This window comes from Epargyreus clarus, unplaced genomic scaffold (assembly GCF_041222505.1).
Source record: "Epargyreus clarus isolate Ecla_fem2 unplaced genomic scaffold, WU_Ecla_fem_2.2 ptg000033l, whole genome shotgun sequence".
NCBI classification, from domain to species: Eukaryota; Metazoa; Arthropoda; class Insecta; order Lepidoptera; family Hesperiidae; genus Epargyreus; species Epargyreus clarus.
In genome coordinates, this window is record NW_027332238.1 from 6,408,907 (window position 1) to 6,426,418 (window position 17,512).

At 35.9% G+C, this 17,512-nt stretch overlaps 1 protein-coding gene across 1 annotated transcript; it reads left to right on the forward strand.

The window, feature by feature from the left end:
- Nucleotides 1–331: 331 nt before the first annotated feature.
- Ude (Uracil-DNA degrading factor) lies at nucleotides 332–9,571 on the forward strand. The gene is made up of 7 exons (XM_073090946.1): nucleotides 332–495; nucleotides 5,549–5,703; nucleotides 6,130–6,314; nucleotides 6,703–6,898; nucleotides 7,592–7,761; nucleotides 8,570–8,698; nucleotides 9,276–9,571. Exons 2-7 carry the CDS (start codon nucleotides 5,553–5,555, stop codon nucleotides 9,483–9,485), a joined length of 1,041 nt encoding a protein of 346 aa, XP_072947047.1. The 5' UTR covers nucleotides 332–495; nucleotides 5,549–5,552; the 3' UTR covers nucleotides 9,486–9,571.
- The last annotated feature ends 7,941 nt before the right edge of the window (nucleotides 9,572–17,512 follow it).

The following is a 17,512-nucleotide window of genomic DNA, read 5'->3' on the forward strand; positions in this document are numbered from 1 at the left end:
CAAATAAATCGACAAAGTTGCCAAGAAAACATTGTATAAGTTTATGTTCGCAGCTATCAATCTTTGATATGTGGTATGTCTGTACGATTATCAAATTCGCGGCGCTTCGGCCTCCAGAGAGGATGATGTCACACCGAAAGAAATAAACATGGCCTTGGAATAGCCGAGCAAAGCGGTATCGAAATAACATGACGTCACTCCGTTATTTTTGTCGATTTGTCGTCTTTACACAATATGCAACCAATTTGAAAAGGCTCTAATTTGCTATTCATGTCATACGATCGTAATACATTTTCATATAGCCGGATGTTTATATGATTCCCGCTCAATGCGAATCGTATTTGAATTGATCAGACTAGTCAAAAGAAGGCCACGTTTGTGACCGTGTGTACTTATTTAAAAATAAAAACTAGGAAATTAACATTTAAAGGCAGCTATCTGTAAAATACTAGTCTTATTGTGATATTAGGACTGTACGGAGTAATTTTTAAAAATGTAAGTATTTTTTCTTTATTATGATAATTCGCGCTAAAAATGTCTATGACTCGTTTTTTTCTATTTTTTAATAATCACTTAAGGGTAGGTCTAATGTTTAAGTTTTTTAGTGGAATTTTATATTACAAATAATAAATTATGTTGAAAACTATTTATTTAAGTATCATATTAAGTGTATTTGTATAAATCGTATGACCTCAACTCTAAACGCCGGCGATTACATCATATATGTAAATATCAACTTGCAAGTAATGATTTCAGTAAATACGTTTAATCTAAAATCATACATGTAACGTGAGAGGACATTTTTATTTAATTTCCGTATCAGTACTAATATTTTCATTGTATCGTTTGCACATGACATTTTTAATGTGTGAACAACAAATTAAGCCACCGACTTAGAATTTTGAATGAAATGTTAGTATATTTAGAGGTATCTAAATGGGTTGGGAAGTGGACATTACGATACGAGTTTTCACCCTGAAAGAGATGCCCAACGTTAAAACAGCAATATGTTTTATAGTTTAGAAAATTTGAATATCGCAGAACCCTTTGTGGTTCGATTCCGGCGGTACCACCGCCAACCGTTTTTCTGCCTTATAACAGAGCTGCTGTGCTCCGCTATGAAGTGTGATAAGAGAGACATACTCTTTCGAGGCTTTCCAACTTGTCTTCAACATTGGCAACACACCTATGGCAGGCCGGGTAGGAATCTAATCTCACTATCCACTGTCCATCAGGAAGTATCCGCTTACCGTCAGGAACCTGCATGCTTGGTTTGTACTAAAATATATTATATACAATACAAAATTTATATACAATTTCAATTAGGAACCTTTGAAGCACTTTTCAAAATATCAAAATTTTTAGTATACCTGACTCAATTTGGCTATTTACTGCCATATAACTTGGTCCTAATTCCTAAAAACTATCCATTTGACAACAATGTGTTCTCTTCATCACAAATCAGCTGATGGAACATGAGGCATTCACTTTTAGTTGTACTTTAACGCCTTATTCCACGAAGCATTGTGAACTTACCCTGAATATTCAGTATAGATTGCAAAACTGTTAGCTTAACTAATGTGAAATCGATACAAAAATTAGGTCAATCGCTTGTACCTTGTCTTTGTATTCAATATGATAGGCTTGGCTTAATTAGGCCAATTAATCATAATAGATGTAATTGCAACATATGTTACGTATGTACATATTACTTGGCACGTATCTCAAATAAGTCGGTCACTCAAAAATTTAATGACTTGGCTACATATCAATTTGGGCTAATGGATCCGATCTCTTTAAATGTTTTTCAAAAAATATGGGCAGTTATGAATTGAAGTATCAATCGAGCATGCAGTCCACCTGATGTTACCTGGTCACTGCCCCTCATTGGCATCTGTTATCGGCAGTTGTCATCGGCTACTTCGTTTTAGAAGAGGTTCTAACTGAAGCCGATGATAGATGCGTTGTCATTCTTAGGGACTAATATGGTCGCTTCATAACATGTTAGTCAGCCGGCATCTACATCCATCACATCACATCATCAACCCAATAACGTCCCACTGCTGGGCAGGGGTCTCCTCTCATAATGAGAAGGATTAGGCCATAGTCCACCGCGCTGGCCAAGTGCGTATTGGTAGACTTCACATACCTTTGAGATTTTTTTTTATTAATCTCTCAAGTATGCAGGTTTCCTCGCGATGTTTTCCTTCACCGTTTAGCAAATGATAATTAATTTCTAATACGCACATAACTTTGAAAAATCAGAGGTGCGTGCCTGGGATTTGAACCTCGGACCCCTCGATCGAGAGTCCGAGTTTCTTAACCATTAGGCTATCACTGCCTATATGCCTACATCAATCCATCGAAAAGTAGGAACTGCTTCACGGTAGAAAAAGGGTGTGGCAGTGCTACCTTCTAGGTCGAATCACTACTAGTACTTTTCAATATGTGGTGGTGCTATTTTAGGCCATATGATGTTTATTAACACCCTGTCATGAGTACATACAGTGACTCGATGTTTATCGATCTTACTTCTTGTACACAGTTCTACAGATACGTATTGGCACTGACGCACGCCCTTTAGATGTGTATATACGTAGTATATGCTGATGTTAGTGTCGTCAAACCATTATTATCCCATTGCTGAGTACTGGATATCCTGTCGAAGTGAGAGCGCTTTTGGCCATAGTCCATCGCGCTGGCCAAGTTATCGCTGATTTCCGTACCATGTATGTCTTCACCGCTTTGAAAAATTAGACTCACGTACCTGAGTTGTGAAGCTCAAACCTCCCAATTAAGAGACCAATTTTTAGCGACAAAGTTATCACTATTTTTATGTTAATATTACAAAAGTAATCATGTGGGATCATTATACCATGAAAGTAAGTTAACGTATCCGTATGGCGTGTAAGCAGTATCATAACATTCAGGGTTTCAAATTTACGTTTAGAGAAATATCTTAATGATGAATTTAGGGCTCTATTGAAAGTTTGGGTGTTCGATAATATGGCTTTGTGGGTCTAAAGACAGAGAATATCCTGGTGTAAGGCTATATTTCTAAATAGTGTCACTTAAAATATGTATGATAATCTTTGTGTCATTGGTTCTCTTACAAGTTTGGTCTTTAAAAATATCTTCACACTATATTTTAATAATGCCGATTTCAATGAAACGCGATGTTTTAGCTTGGAAATCTAATTTTTGAGGAGATTATTAGCTTGCAGATTTAGTTTTGTTAGATACTAATAATAACATTAATGGGAGACTCACTGTAAGTCCACTAATAATAACATTTAAGTCTGTTATTATGCACAAGTAAATACTACTTATTCATTAACAGTACGTTTTACAAATAACATTTTTATTGTATCAATGAGGCCTTGAATTAAGTAAATGCATTAATTTGCAGCTCGGCTTAAACAGGTGTTATCAAAAAGAAATATGATATGAATTGTATTTTACAATATTCACTGTAAATTATATAAACCAAGTACTGTGTACATAGCATGATAGTGTAAATCTACATTACATCATGTAATTTACATTTTAATATACATATTACTATAATATATGAGATAAACACGCTTAAGATAGATTTTCTGTTACAAGTATCGTTGAAGGTGGTAGAACTACTTGTGGTTCGACTTCGGCGGCACGCCCGCCACACCTATTTCTGCCCATAACAGCAGTGTTAAGCGCTGCCGTGTTATGTTTTGAAGAGTTTGGTAAGGGAGACATACTTTTCCGACTTAGTCCTCAGGGGTCCTCAGCATCAGCTTTAGCCATATACCATCAGGTGGACTACATGCTGGTCTGCTATTCCTATATTATTAAAAAAAAGTAAGCAAGATATCAAGTGAATTGAATTTACACCAGTTTCTAACGGGAAGTAGTTCATGCGATTCGGTAAAACGGTATGCACTGTGCATGCCGACTTACATATGAGACGACCTTAGTCCTCAGGGGTGGCGACCACCTGTGATCGGCTTCAGGTAGAACCTGTTCTAGGAGTTGGTTACAGATGTCCAGACAGTAACTTACTATGGTCATAAGCTACTTCTAGCTCATAAAATAGATAAATGTAAAATGTAACTAACCTTACTTAGGAAACAAAATTCTAAGCACGTAGGAAGCGATGACGTCATTTACTTAAGGTCGAGCTCTTAAGTTATTGTTGACGGACATTGGGTGGACTAGTATAGAATTTTAAGACTAGATGACCGTGAATTTTCGTTCGGTTGCTTATTTCTATTGTTTACAAGTGCTTGTAAAATGTATTTTAGTATATGGATATGTTGCAATACAATGTAACTTTTTATCTTTGTAACATTTTGTTGACAAAACTTTATTGGAGAGATAACGGAATTATGTTAAATGGCCCTTCCATTTAACATAATTCCATTTAACATAAATCCCGTAATATTTGTGAAAAGAAAATAATATATCGAAAGATTTATGTATATGAATAATTAATATAGTATAGGTACGAGTAGATTAGTAGGGGAGATAGAATATGTCATGGTTCCGCCGCGGGGCATACCACCACACCTATATCTGTTATAACAGTAGTGTAGCGTTGTTGTGTATTCATTTCAAGGTTGTTTTTAAGGGATACAACTGCACGATATATTCCAACTTAGGCACAAATATTAATGCATCGGTGGCCATCATTAGACAAGATTTCAAATCTATTTGGTGTTGATTATAGATTTTCATAGGACAATGACCACTTACCATCTGATAAACTGCTTATTCATTACTTTAACTTCATTAAAAGCATTGCATCATTGACTTGTTAATAAAAATCATTAAAATCTACATGAACCTCTTTAAGTAACCACAAATTTGCATTTATGACGGTTTAAAATTCTCACACTCCTACGATTAAGCGATTACAAAATAAATATTATAACGGGTTCCATCTAACGTTTTGCGTGACGTAATCAAATGACTTCATTTGTCTATAAGTAAATATGGGCTAATACTTTATCTGACTTACTTATTTTTGTCCGAGTGTGGAGGGTAATAATTTTCGAGGATGTATGTCTCATATATGATTTTAGACTGATATTCTCGCGGAATTAAGACATTTGAAAATATAACGGATACCCATGATAAGGTTTTAAATTCCTTTATTGCCGACATTCGAACCAGTTGCATTTTATCATTGTCGGATTGGTTTTAACATTTGAGGTACTTAGGTTTGCTAGGCTATCTTTTTACAGACGAGTTTTTGGGTATTACTTAACTTATGGATTCATACTTCTTATATCGTACTTTAACTCTCCCTACATTTCTCTGATTTGTCTTCTAAACTTAACTTTACCTACTACCATCTTTCACTCATTCAACACCTGCGTATTCAACGTTGCTTAACTTTGTAAACCAGTTGACATCTTCACAAGCCGCGATACGTCGTGCTTCAAGAAATACAACATTAACCTTCACTTTTACAATTAATTTCGCTTCCATACACGTGTTAAATAGACTAACGAGGCATACGTCTAATTACAATAGATAAGTTGCTATCTAACCAATTAATTTCCAGAATAATGGGTAAAGACGATAAAGAAGACTCGGGCTTCGGTTTCAAGGACAAGGCGAAGGCCGAGGAGACCCTCAGGTTGCTGGAGGAGCATGACATGAACTATAGACGACTGACGGTCAGAGGATTGCTGGGCAGAGCGAAGCGAGTGCTCTCATGTTAGTATTATCTTAATATGAGTAGTTTATGTATAAAACGCGAGTCACTATGTTTATACGTGTTAATTTTTGGAACCATACAACCGATTTCAATAAAATTTGACATATTATAGTTTGAAAATCTTTTAAAGAAAAATTAAAATTCCAAGGTCACTCGGGACGTCACTATAGAAAAAGCATAAATAGGATGACCAGGAGGCACAGGGCTTACCATGTTAATGCCTTACCAATTATACAAAGACAGGGTGTCTTTGGTCGATCCTTAGCCAGCATATAACTATATTATCGATTCACATGTCTGAAAAACGTAATAGTGACTCGATAACGCGGGTAGTTGTTTTATGACAGTCAAAGTATTTTTTACATCTCAGTAGAACGTTCATGGAATTTTACAGTATCGTAAATATCTGCCAATCTTTATTCCAGTAACAAAAGCAGAAGACAAACGTAAGAACATAACAGAAGCGATGGCGGTGTTCGAGGCCTGGCTCGCGGACCTCGACAAGAACAAGGAGAAGAAGACTGACAAGAAGGAGGGCAAGGAGAAGGAGAGTAAGGAGAAGGAGAGTAAGGAGAGGGAGAGTAAGAAGGAGAAGGAGAATGGGGATAAGGTGCGTATTAATTTTAAGTATGAGAAAAGTTGCTATTAGCGATAAGGAACGAAGTAAGAATGTTCATGATAACTTTTAAATAATACACTTTACATTTATATAGTGACACAATATAGCATTTGTTGATTTTTTGCGTTGCAGGCTATGCATGTTATGCTTGTTAGATAAACTTAGATCTAAGACAGTCATAATACGGACATAAGGACATAATTAAAATGACAAAATATTAAATTAGAACTCTATTGTATTCTTCTTTGTGTGCGATCATAATAACTACTACAAAGTTTTATATGTATATTAAATGTATTTTATGTGTGTATTTAATGTATTTATTTTATAAACAGAATTTATTTTATGTGGTTATAATCATAAGCATATTTATTTACAGGATTCAGAATCCGACGTAGAAATGGAGGACCCAGCGAAGGAGGCCAAGAAGAAAGCACCAGAGACGGTGCCGGGGCTGGGCTTTAAGGACAAGGCGGCGGCGGAGAGCACGCTGGAGGAGCTGAAGGGCCGCGACCCGGATTACCAGCAGCTGGCGATCCGAGGGCTCGTTGGGCGTGCAAAGAGGGTGCTTACTTGTGAGTAATGTATATGAGTTTTTCGTGATATATGAAGATTGGTGATAGTGATTCAGTATAGATTTTTTTATAATATAGGAGTAACAGACGAACATGCAGTCCACTTGATGGTAAGTGGCTAATGCCGTATAGACATCTGTAAGCAACCCCAGATAAGATTAGATTCCTACCTGAGGTCGGCCACAGATGCGCCGCTACCCCTGAGGACTAAGCTGGAACGCCTCGAAAAAGTATGTCTCCATTACTACACCCTTCAAACTGGAACACAGCAGCGCTTAACACTGCTGTTATTGGCATAAATATGTGTGGTGCGGTGGTGCCACCGGGGTCGAACCACATAGGGTTCTGCCGTCTTTAATAAATGAGCCCTTCACTTGAAGAGTTGTGGTAATTAATTTGCCACAAGTTTGACGAACATGGTAACCAGCATCTTTTATACAAGACATGAAATTCGGTGGCCTACGCCAGGAGTCCAGGAGAAGAGTCCCAAGCTCTGTTTTAAAAGAAATTAAGTACAACTTGCTATAACGGTAAAGGAAAACATCGTCATGAAACTTAAATACCCAAAAGCTCTTTAAAATGTTTTCAAAAAGTTACCAAAGAGCCCGATCGTTCTCTGAGAAATGGCCTATTATGCCCAGCATTGGGACAGTTATGAGTTCACAGCGCCTATAGATTTTTCATTTTTTGTAGGTACACGCGACGAGACCAAAATATCCAACATCAAAGAAGCGTTATCCATTTTCGACAAATTCATGGATGACTTCGACACCATGCATCTTGGGAAGCAGAACAATCCGTACGTCAGCTTGGGGATTGTGAGGACTGTGTTGAGTAAGGCAGAGGATGTTACTGATCAACAGGTGAGTTTTGTGTATTTGCAATTTTAATAACCTGCTTGTCATTTAGCCTAGGTAAACCAATTGCATAATACATTTATGTTAGTATATTTATGTAATTTACACTTTAAATAACGTTTTTTGATCGTAGTAGTCTTTTTCTTTGGCACGCCGTGCTACCGAAATGCCTTGGTGGACGTAACATAATGTGAGGTATCAGTAGATTCATCTAAATTTCCTAATTGTGGGAATAACAAAGGTTATATTTTAAACATGGTTTTTTTTAATAGAAATATATCTAAATATAGTAATTTTCATATTTGTCACATCCACAGCCACATCACATCAACACTGCTAGCTTAACCTTTACACTTCTAAAAATAAGTAAATAAAAAAATTCTGACACTATATAGCTTTTCCTAGGAATCACCGTGTTATGAACCATCGGTGATAAAGTTATCGTACTTATTCACATATAAATATTAAGAAAATATTAGCAATGCAACCATAGATTAGTAAAGATTACTCACTCCTAACAAAAAAATTTACCCAGCTTTGAGAATAGAAATAGTTGCGTAAAAAAGTTTTGCCACGTCTCCGTGCTAAAATGTCCCTAAAATATTTGAAATAACTATTTATTTATTACGTAAATTACGCAGTATTAGTTATTTATTCGTAAATTTTTTCTAAAAATGTTTTTATTTGTCAAGAATTAAAAAAAAGAACTTACTAAAATAAGCCGTTTGTAGCTTCATTCAATTTCAAGGCGGCGAAGTATCTTTACTAATCTATGAATGCAACAGAAATAATAAAAATATCCCGAACATTCCAGAAAGCCTTCATAGCGGCGTACAGCTCAGTGGGCGGCGAGTACAAGCGGCTGCGCACAGTGCAGGAGAAGGAGGACGGCAAGACCTGGGACATCGTGCGGAATGCTGCGCTTAAAGAACTTAAAGAGAAGGTAACTTGCAATATACAGAAGAACTTCAGCGTTGATTCAATTACATTGTGTACTTATGCATACATTATGTTCCTTATATACAATAATGTGATACTTTTCGAACGTATATCACCTATCTACATTTTTATACTAATGGTATATAAAAGGTTATATTCATCTAGCCCGGAGATAAATTTGGTACACCTATGAGTTTGTAAACTTTGAGTCATTATAGGCATATTTTGGTGTATTAACAGACTTAAAATAATATTTTGTATAAGTTGCATTGCGTGGTAGAAACACCCCTACCACTTTACTACTACTTTCAGTGAAATATGTGTCGCTATAGAAATAGATAGTTCTTATATTATTTAAGAAGATTCTTATAACTAATGGGTTTGGATTCCCCATTTCATTCCTCAACTACCACCATATGGGATAGCACGCGAACCTACAAATATTGCAGCGTAATTTAAATTATTTATCTCGACAATTTCATGGATATTGCTACAACTGTAGCTAACTAATACCTACCATGCAACTTATATAAAAAATATCACAGCTGCTAGCTTAATACAAAACTAATGACTCTTTCCAGCACGCAGACGCGAAACTTTTCAATGAAAAAGACGAGCCAACTAAAGAGCACATAGAAATGTTACTCTGGGCGTATTCACCTGAAGCGGCGCGTGTGAAAAAACTAATACCGGAAACGAAAGACGAAAAGGATAAAAAGGAAGAAAATGACCGGAAGCGACGGAGCAGCGGGCGGGACGACGAGTCTCCTAGCAAACGGAAAAAGGAATAATTCTATTTTTAAATTTAGATATGGTACTATTGATCGGCATTTAATTCTTACATGTATTTTTATGAATATATATATTCGGAGTTGTTTGATTGACTTTTATTTATTACAATTTTTTTTATTTAATGTCAAATATGTTATTAGAAGTTAACGTATTATTTAATTTTTGAAAATGGTATAAACAAACTGTAGCTGTCCTAAGCTTGGGCCTGAAATACCCTTCAATTATATTTGCGCTTGATTACAAATGGATATCAATGTTTGGCAGTTGCCATATGACCGTTACCTACTTTTATATTATAAAACAAAAATCTAAAATTAACGATTTTTTACATGTTCACCGCTACATATAAAAATAAATTCAACCATTTTGATTACCATTTTTATTATTGAAACTGTTCTCTATTAGTATTAAATAAAAAATATTATAATAAATTCAAAACATATTAATTTTGCTCGCACTTAACATCCCCTTAATAAGTATGACGTCATGGAGAAAGGTGGAAAGTGACAGCATACCATAGACAAACAAACCTTTTTCTAACTTAATAAAGTTCGAATTATAATTAGGTCTATGTAAGAGAAACTTACATTTTTGTATGAAATAATGCCCAGAAATTTATTATTTTTTTACAGTTTAAATAAAATCAAATTAGTTTTAATCTCAGACAAATTAATGTCTCCCTCTCTCAATATGCATTGTTCTCTGGTAGGATGGCTATTCTTTCCGAAAAAGATCTATTCTTAAATCGATTCAAATCGAAGTGTGATAAATCGATCCACAAAAAAAGTGAGGCCTAAAGAATATCCAATCATCGATCTTCGATCTTTTCAGCCAAATAGGGAGTGAAGGTAGCGAAAAAAAAAGGTCATCAGGATCAAACAAGCACAGAAATACGTATCCGTTAGCAAAAAAATGTCTTTATCTCATTTGTTAATATCATCACATTGTTTAATCAACTTCAAATAAATGTACTTATGATTTTCAAGGATGAAAGATTGATTCACTGAATCGATCTGTTACTGGAGATCGATTAAAATAATTAAGTTTTTGGTCCAAAAGATCAATTCTTCGATTAATCGATCTCAGATCGCCATCTCTATTCTCTGGCCTATTTTTAGCACATCGATTTGCATTTGACATCTGACTTAACGTAAACACCAAGTACAATGAACTCTTTAATACAAATTAAAAATTAGATAAAATACGTAATTTTGATACAAATTATTAATGAAAAGTGCCTTTAAATATGTCCTTTTAGTATTTGGAGACAATATTTGTTAAATTACGAGTGTTTTTTAGTCATTTTTCGTAATTTCTATAAAGGGCGTCGACGGGCCGCTATAATAATGATTTAAATAACTATTTGATTGAAATATACTTAATTAGTGTTGAATTTGACTGAAATATAGTGTTAGTGAGTATATAAAAGTGTTCTGTGATAAATAAAGTTTGTTTTTGTAGTTTTCGGGAAGTCAAAAGGTACGTAAATTTTATTTCAGTTGTCTCTTATTTTTATTCAAATTAATCGTTAAAGTGTTACGAAATTGTTGCGATAATACAAAAAAATAATACATTCACCAGCAGTTTTAATGCTACGTGCATATTTGACAAGTTCGAAAAATAAAATCAAATTATAAGTTTTTTATTTTTATTATTAAATTCATTATTGAAAAAATCCCGGCTTAAAAAATACTTATTAAGCAAATCTGTCTATTTTATCTTTTGTCTCTAATCTGTCTAGTCTAGAACTCATGAGATATAAATTATATTAGCAAAGTTGATAACAATTGTTTATATTTAATCATATTGAGACCACCACTATGGGTAAGTAAATCTACCATCAAGCAAGGGAATGCCTTGGGACCACCACCACCTTCGAAGGTGGTAGAACCCTTTGTGGTTCGACTCCGGCGGCACCACCACCACACCTATTTCTACCTAATAACAGCAGTGTTAAGCGCTGCTGTGTTCCGGTTTGAAGGGTGTGGTAAGGGAGACAGACTTTTCCGAGGCGTTCCAGCTTAGTCCTCAGGGGTAGTGGCGCATCTGTGGCCGACCTCAGGTAGGAATATCTAATCCTATCTGGGGTTGATTACAGATGTCCATGGGCGGCAGTAGCCACTTACCATCAGGTGGACTGCATGCTCGTCTGCTACTCTCATATTATAAAAAAAGAAAAAAAAAAACATGGTCTGATAGTCTCAGTTCAGAGCTTGTATGCATATTAGATGCTAACAAAACTTCAATAGCGTGATTCAGAATAATTGTAGCGCCATCTCTTAAACAGTTGTAGAGTAACCACAAAATAGAATAAAGGAGTTGTGTTGGCATATAACAGTATATGGTGACTACTGTAATTAATGGAGTAATTAATTTTGCATGGTGCTATATTCCTTTGTGGTTCGACTCCGGCGGCACCACCGCCACACCTATTTCTGTTATAACAGCAGTGTTAAGCGCTGCTACATTTTTCTTTGAACAGTGTGATAAGGGAAACATACTTATCTGAGATATTTCAACTTAGTATTCAAGGGTAGCAATGCAATTAAGGTTGATCTCAAGTGCGAATACAATTTGTCATCTCATCAGGGATTGATTATATGTCCATGGGCGGCAGTAGCCACTTACCATCAGGTGAACTGCATGCTCGTCTGCTATTTCTCATTATAAAAATTATGAAGCCTCAAGCAATTATTTGCTTTCAGATCATGTCTCCGTGAAAGCCGATATCCTGGAGAATGGAACGGGACAGTGATACAAGTTACTGTGAGTATTACTAAATTTGTCATTTCAAAGGTGGTAGAACCAAAACTGTTTGCATCGGTATCTCGGCCATCCTTATGCTGAGCATGAAACAGTCCTTTGAAGGTGGTAGAACCCTTTGCGGTTCGACTCCGGCGGCACCACCGCCACACCTATTTCTACCTAATAACAGCAGTGTTAGGCGCTGCTGTGTTCCGGTTTGAAGGGTGTGGTAAGGGAGACAGACTTTTCCGAGGCGTTCCAGCTTAGTCCTCAGGGGTAGCGGCGCATCTGTGGCCGACCTCAGGTAGGAATATCTAATCCTATCTGGAGTTGATTACAGATGTCCATGGGCGGCAGTAGCCACTTACCATCAGGTGGACTGCATGCTCGTCTGCTACTCTTATATTATAAAAAAAAAAAAAAAAGGCCTGCGTTACAGTGGACGGGTATAGATGTCAGTTGTTGTTACCATTTCCTCACAATTGGTAAAGTGTCTATGATTGGCTTGAGATGAAATATCTGTTTTCTATGGAGTTGATTACAGGTGGTCATGGGAAGTAATGAATATTTACCATCAGGTGAAATTCATCCTTGTTTTTTTATTGCTAATTCAATCACTTCTTCAATCTTATCTCTAGTTTAAGCTATTACAACTGAGAGAACAGAGCTTAGCATTTGAATCTAGTAGAGCAATTTTAGAACTATTGTTAGTTTTTGTTACCTGATGAAAAGTGGTTGGACATCTGTATTAGACTCTAAAATATAGAATTAGAGCCCTATTGCAATCTTATCACGAAAAAGCCTTATGATATTTTACATATCAATGGTAGTAAAAATCAACATTCCTTAGTAGGTAGTTGACTAAAGGTATTAAAAGGCATGCATTAGGTTGACAGCATCACTTAACGATTAACCATTGTAGAGTCAACTTACCCTGATGATGCTCCATTTTGGAGCGAAACACGTGTTGGTGGTGGTATGTATGGTGGTGTATATTTTTAATTTTTGCAACTGCACGCATCCTTCGAGGGAGGGAGGGTGGTACATACTGCATGTTTAAAATATATACCATCATACATATATGTAGCTGATTGTTGCGAAGTAGTAATAATTTTAACTTAAAGGTATTTATTGTACAGGTGATAGAGAAACTTGGGACGAGTGGGGGAGTCGCTCAACACTGAGTCAGCAGGAAGAGGTAACTAAATAAATATTACTCACACTCACACCACCATACCAGGGTCTTGGGTGTTATAAACACGCCACTACAAGCCCAGGATAGGTTTTTAAGTTTATTTAGATAAAGCGGGAGTTGTACCTACTTGCAGACTAACGGGAACGAGGGGGGTTTCTGGTCTTGGGGGCCTCCTAATGTCTACAAGTTCCTTTGTAGAAATTTGTAAAAGCTTGTAAAATTTGATATATTTTGTTTTTTTTTTTGGGTTCCGTACCCAAAGGGTAAAAACGGAACCCTATTACTAAGACTTCGCTGTCTGACGGTCTGTCACAGGACTGTATCTATAGGGTTAAAATTTTAATTAGCCTCTGAAATATGAATTTTTTTTAGATAGTCCAAATTTCTACAAAAAAAGGCCGCAGGGAAGACACGCGGGCCACAAGGAAAAGGTCACGGGCCGCGCGTTGCCGATTACATTTCTCACTAAAATTTCACTATTATTTAAAAAAAAACTATTAAGTATTGGACCATTATTGGACAAAAATAATAACAAATATGAATAATTTTAAAGTTATACAACATCCGCGTATAGTTATCGCCAAACTGCTAGTCCGCTCTGAAGTTCTTGCGAGCAGGTGTAGTCATACAATTTGCTATGGCGACGCGATTCATTTCTATATTCAGAGCGGACTAGCAGTTTTTACCATTTTTTGTATGTTTTGTCTTCGTCTTGTTAATCCATGCGACTTAATTAAAAAAATAATATATCCGATAATTTAAAAATCGAATGCGACGGTGCACGCACACTAGCGCAACATAATTTTGTAATATGAAGAGATTTAGCTCATCAAGAGATGTACTTAACCCAAATATTTAAGCGACTTGCGACATACGTGTCATATCTTTGCTCGTAAATTACGCCATTATATGGGCCAACGTTGAATCAGTGCAGTTATCAACTTTAGATTGGACATCTGTGATACTTATAAAAAATAGTTTAAAAACTTAAAACCACGCTAAAATCGCACAAAGAAAATCGTTGATTCGTGACGATCCTGGTGTGAGGAGAATGGGATAAAACTATTAAAATCGAGTATTGTCGTCCGTTCTTGATAATTGTTCAAAATTTTAAATAAATCGGACCGTCCAAAGTTGGTAAAAATCGAGTTCAAAGATTCCGTTACATACATACATACATTCATACAGGTCAAGCTAATAAAAGCGTGGGCACTCCGGGAGTATTAACAGAAGTGAAAACTTGAATATTCACGTTGTGCAGTTTTGATACTTTGGAATGGTTAGAGAATAATTTTGCACGAATTGCTTATTATCACTATTATCAGTATAAGCGGACGCAGGCATACATATTCACCGCGCGGTAAAAAGAGGGGGTACTTAGTCTCCTACGCCGAGCCAGCGGTCTACTCTCCCTCCGTCTTACGAATTATCGGTCAGGTCACCTGTCCTGACACGAGTATAACATTTTTTAACCATCACAAAAAGTGCACAACGCCGTTAAAGAAGTTTTCATTTCAATAATTGATTGAAGAATATTGTGATGTATGACTCATACAGTATGAGTCGAACTCGCACACGGAGGGATAATACAACTAAATTTTAATTTATGTTTTATTTTTAATATTTGTTATAATAGTAGCCATAGAAATAAATACACTGAAAATTTGAACTGTCTATCTATTACGTCTCAATAGATAAAGCGAAAAACGCAAAAAAATAGCAGATTCTTGTATGGCGACCCCCAGTTATATTCAAGATATTTTTATTTTTAGTATGTCGTGTTAGAGCAGTCATCGTAATACATACTCTGTAATAAGTATCTATCTATAGACCATAACAGCTATAATTATCCAAGAAATAGAGCCCTGTGACCTTAGATTAGCATATTACATTTAAGTAACTAGCAGTTTGACACGGACTATCCTCGCCAAACTGCTAGTCCGCTCTGAATATAGAAATGAATCGCGTCACCATAGCAAATTGTATGACTACACCTGCTCGCAACAACTTCAGAGCGGACTAGCAGTTTGCCGCGGATTATACTAATCTAAGCCTGTGACAGACAGACGGCAAAGGGTTAGTAATAGAATTCCGTTTTCACTAGTTGCTTACAGAACCCTAAATAATACATTCGCAAATAAATCATTTCGTGTAAAATAATACTCTTTGTCGTCGTAATGTTGTTGTTTCAATCTGACAGTTATAAATAATCGTTTTTCTGTATACATAAATAATGGACGCACGAAAATCATTTGAGACGAAATGAATTACAGCATTTCCTCATTCTTCCCGCCAAATGTCGGGACGTAATGGCCGCCGTACCATAGACGGAACGTCTACATTTATTATGAAATGTATGCTTTATTTTTAAACGGAGAAAGTTGAATATTAAAAATGGCGTCTATGTTTAAAGATTCATACCTCGATATTTAATTTAAGACCCTATTTTGTACAGATTTAAAGTTGAAATAGAGATTTTAATATCTTAACCTACATTTTTAATTAGTTTTGATATATAGCGGGTACTGGTAGAGCGTTTTTATGCGGGCATTATTTTTTTAAGAAATCTTAAGAACTCCGTTGGTTTTTCAATTAGAACATCACTTGAATTGAATTAAAACGGTAGTTAAAATATACTACATTTCAGTTATGTATAAAATGAAACTTACTTAATTTATAGTAGTAAACCTCTACTTTTAGTTTTTAGGTAGCAAATGGGCATGCAGTCCATCTGATTGCAATCTCATTGCCCTGAAAATGTCTATGAAGGTGGTAGAACCCTTTGTGGTTCGACTCCGGCGGCACCACCGCCACACCTATTTCTGCCTAATAACAGCAGTGTTAGGCGCTGCTGTGTTCTGGTTTGAAGGGAGTGATAAGAGAGACATACTTTTCCAATTTAGTCCTTTGGGATAGCAGCGCATACGTCGCCACGCTATACGATGGTATATATACACAGTCTATATGCAGTAGTGTGTACGATGTGGCGACGTGTCGCCATGCGCAATCGACTGTGCGATTCTCGCCCACTATTTAGTTCCTATCACAATATGTTCTTTTCTGCATATTACTTTTACAAAATAATGTCGATGTTGCACATCTGCCAGGCGTCCCGTGACGGCTCACATTTTTTTTGTTTCGTAAATGGTGGATACAGTCCACCTGATGGTAAGTCACTGTCGTATGGACATCTGTAACCAACTCTATATATAACAGGTTCTACATAAAACCGATCACAGTTGCCACTGAGGACCAAGAACGCCTCATATGTAAATCAGACTTACACAGTATAAGGATCTATAGTTACACACACATACACAGATAGATACATAGTATAAGGATATATAGATGTTTGTACCGTGCTTACACCGTTGCAAGAACTGCATCAAGGTATAGTCCGCGTAAAACTGCTAGTCGGCTCTGAATATAGAAATGAATCGCGTCGACATAGCAAATTGTATGACTACACCTGCTCGCAACAACTTCAGAGCGGACTAGCAGGTTGGCGATAACTATACAAGACCTATCTACATATATAGGTTTAGTTTGTCAGTTACTTAATAATTCAATGTAGGTAGCCCTGTGACCTACTAAGGGTTTTCGTTATTTGTTTATGGTGTAAACTATGCCGGTTAGTAAAATATTACGACACTGTGATACTGTGTATTGTCCACAGTAAGTTTTTGTATATCTTGATGTAATGCAGATTGTTATACGGACTCGTTTTTTTTAAATATTTTTTATGGTAACTCCTACGTTTTATCATAGTGCATTTAGTATCTCAGAAACATTCGCCTCGAAGGACCAAAATTTTTATTAGCTTTTCCAACAATAACAAATTTTTTTTATAAAAAATGCTTTTAATTTAAAATAAAACCTCAAGGTTAGCGTGGTTTTGGATCCTTTAATATACCTAAATCTTTTAGTATATTTTAATATTAAAATAGTCTAAATTGCTAAATTTTTGTCATTTGTATTGTATTAATAAGTTTAAATTGGTCGTTTTAATAAGTTACATAAAACGTTATCAATAAAAAAATGATAGATTTTAACAAAATAACAACTAAAATAACTATGGAATCGAAT

What these genes read in the sequence shown, in the direction of transcription:
- Ude (XM_073090946.1), top strand. Translation starts at nt 5,553, where the DNA reads ATGGGTAAAGACGATAAAGAAGACTCGGGCTTCGGTTTCAAGGACAAG. An exon ending in AGAAGGAGAATGGGGATAAG is followed by an intron (nt 6,315 to 6,702) that starts GTGCGTATTAAT and finishes ATTTATTTACAG; the next exon opens with GATTCAGAATCCGACGTAGA. An exon ending in TGCAAAGAGGGTGCTTACTT is followed by an intron (nt 6,899 to 7,591) that starts GTGAGTAATGTA and finishes CATTTTTTGTAG; the next exon opens with GTACACGCGACGAGACCAAA.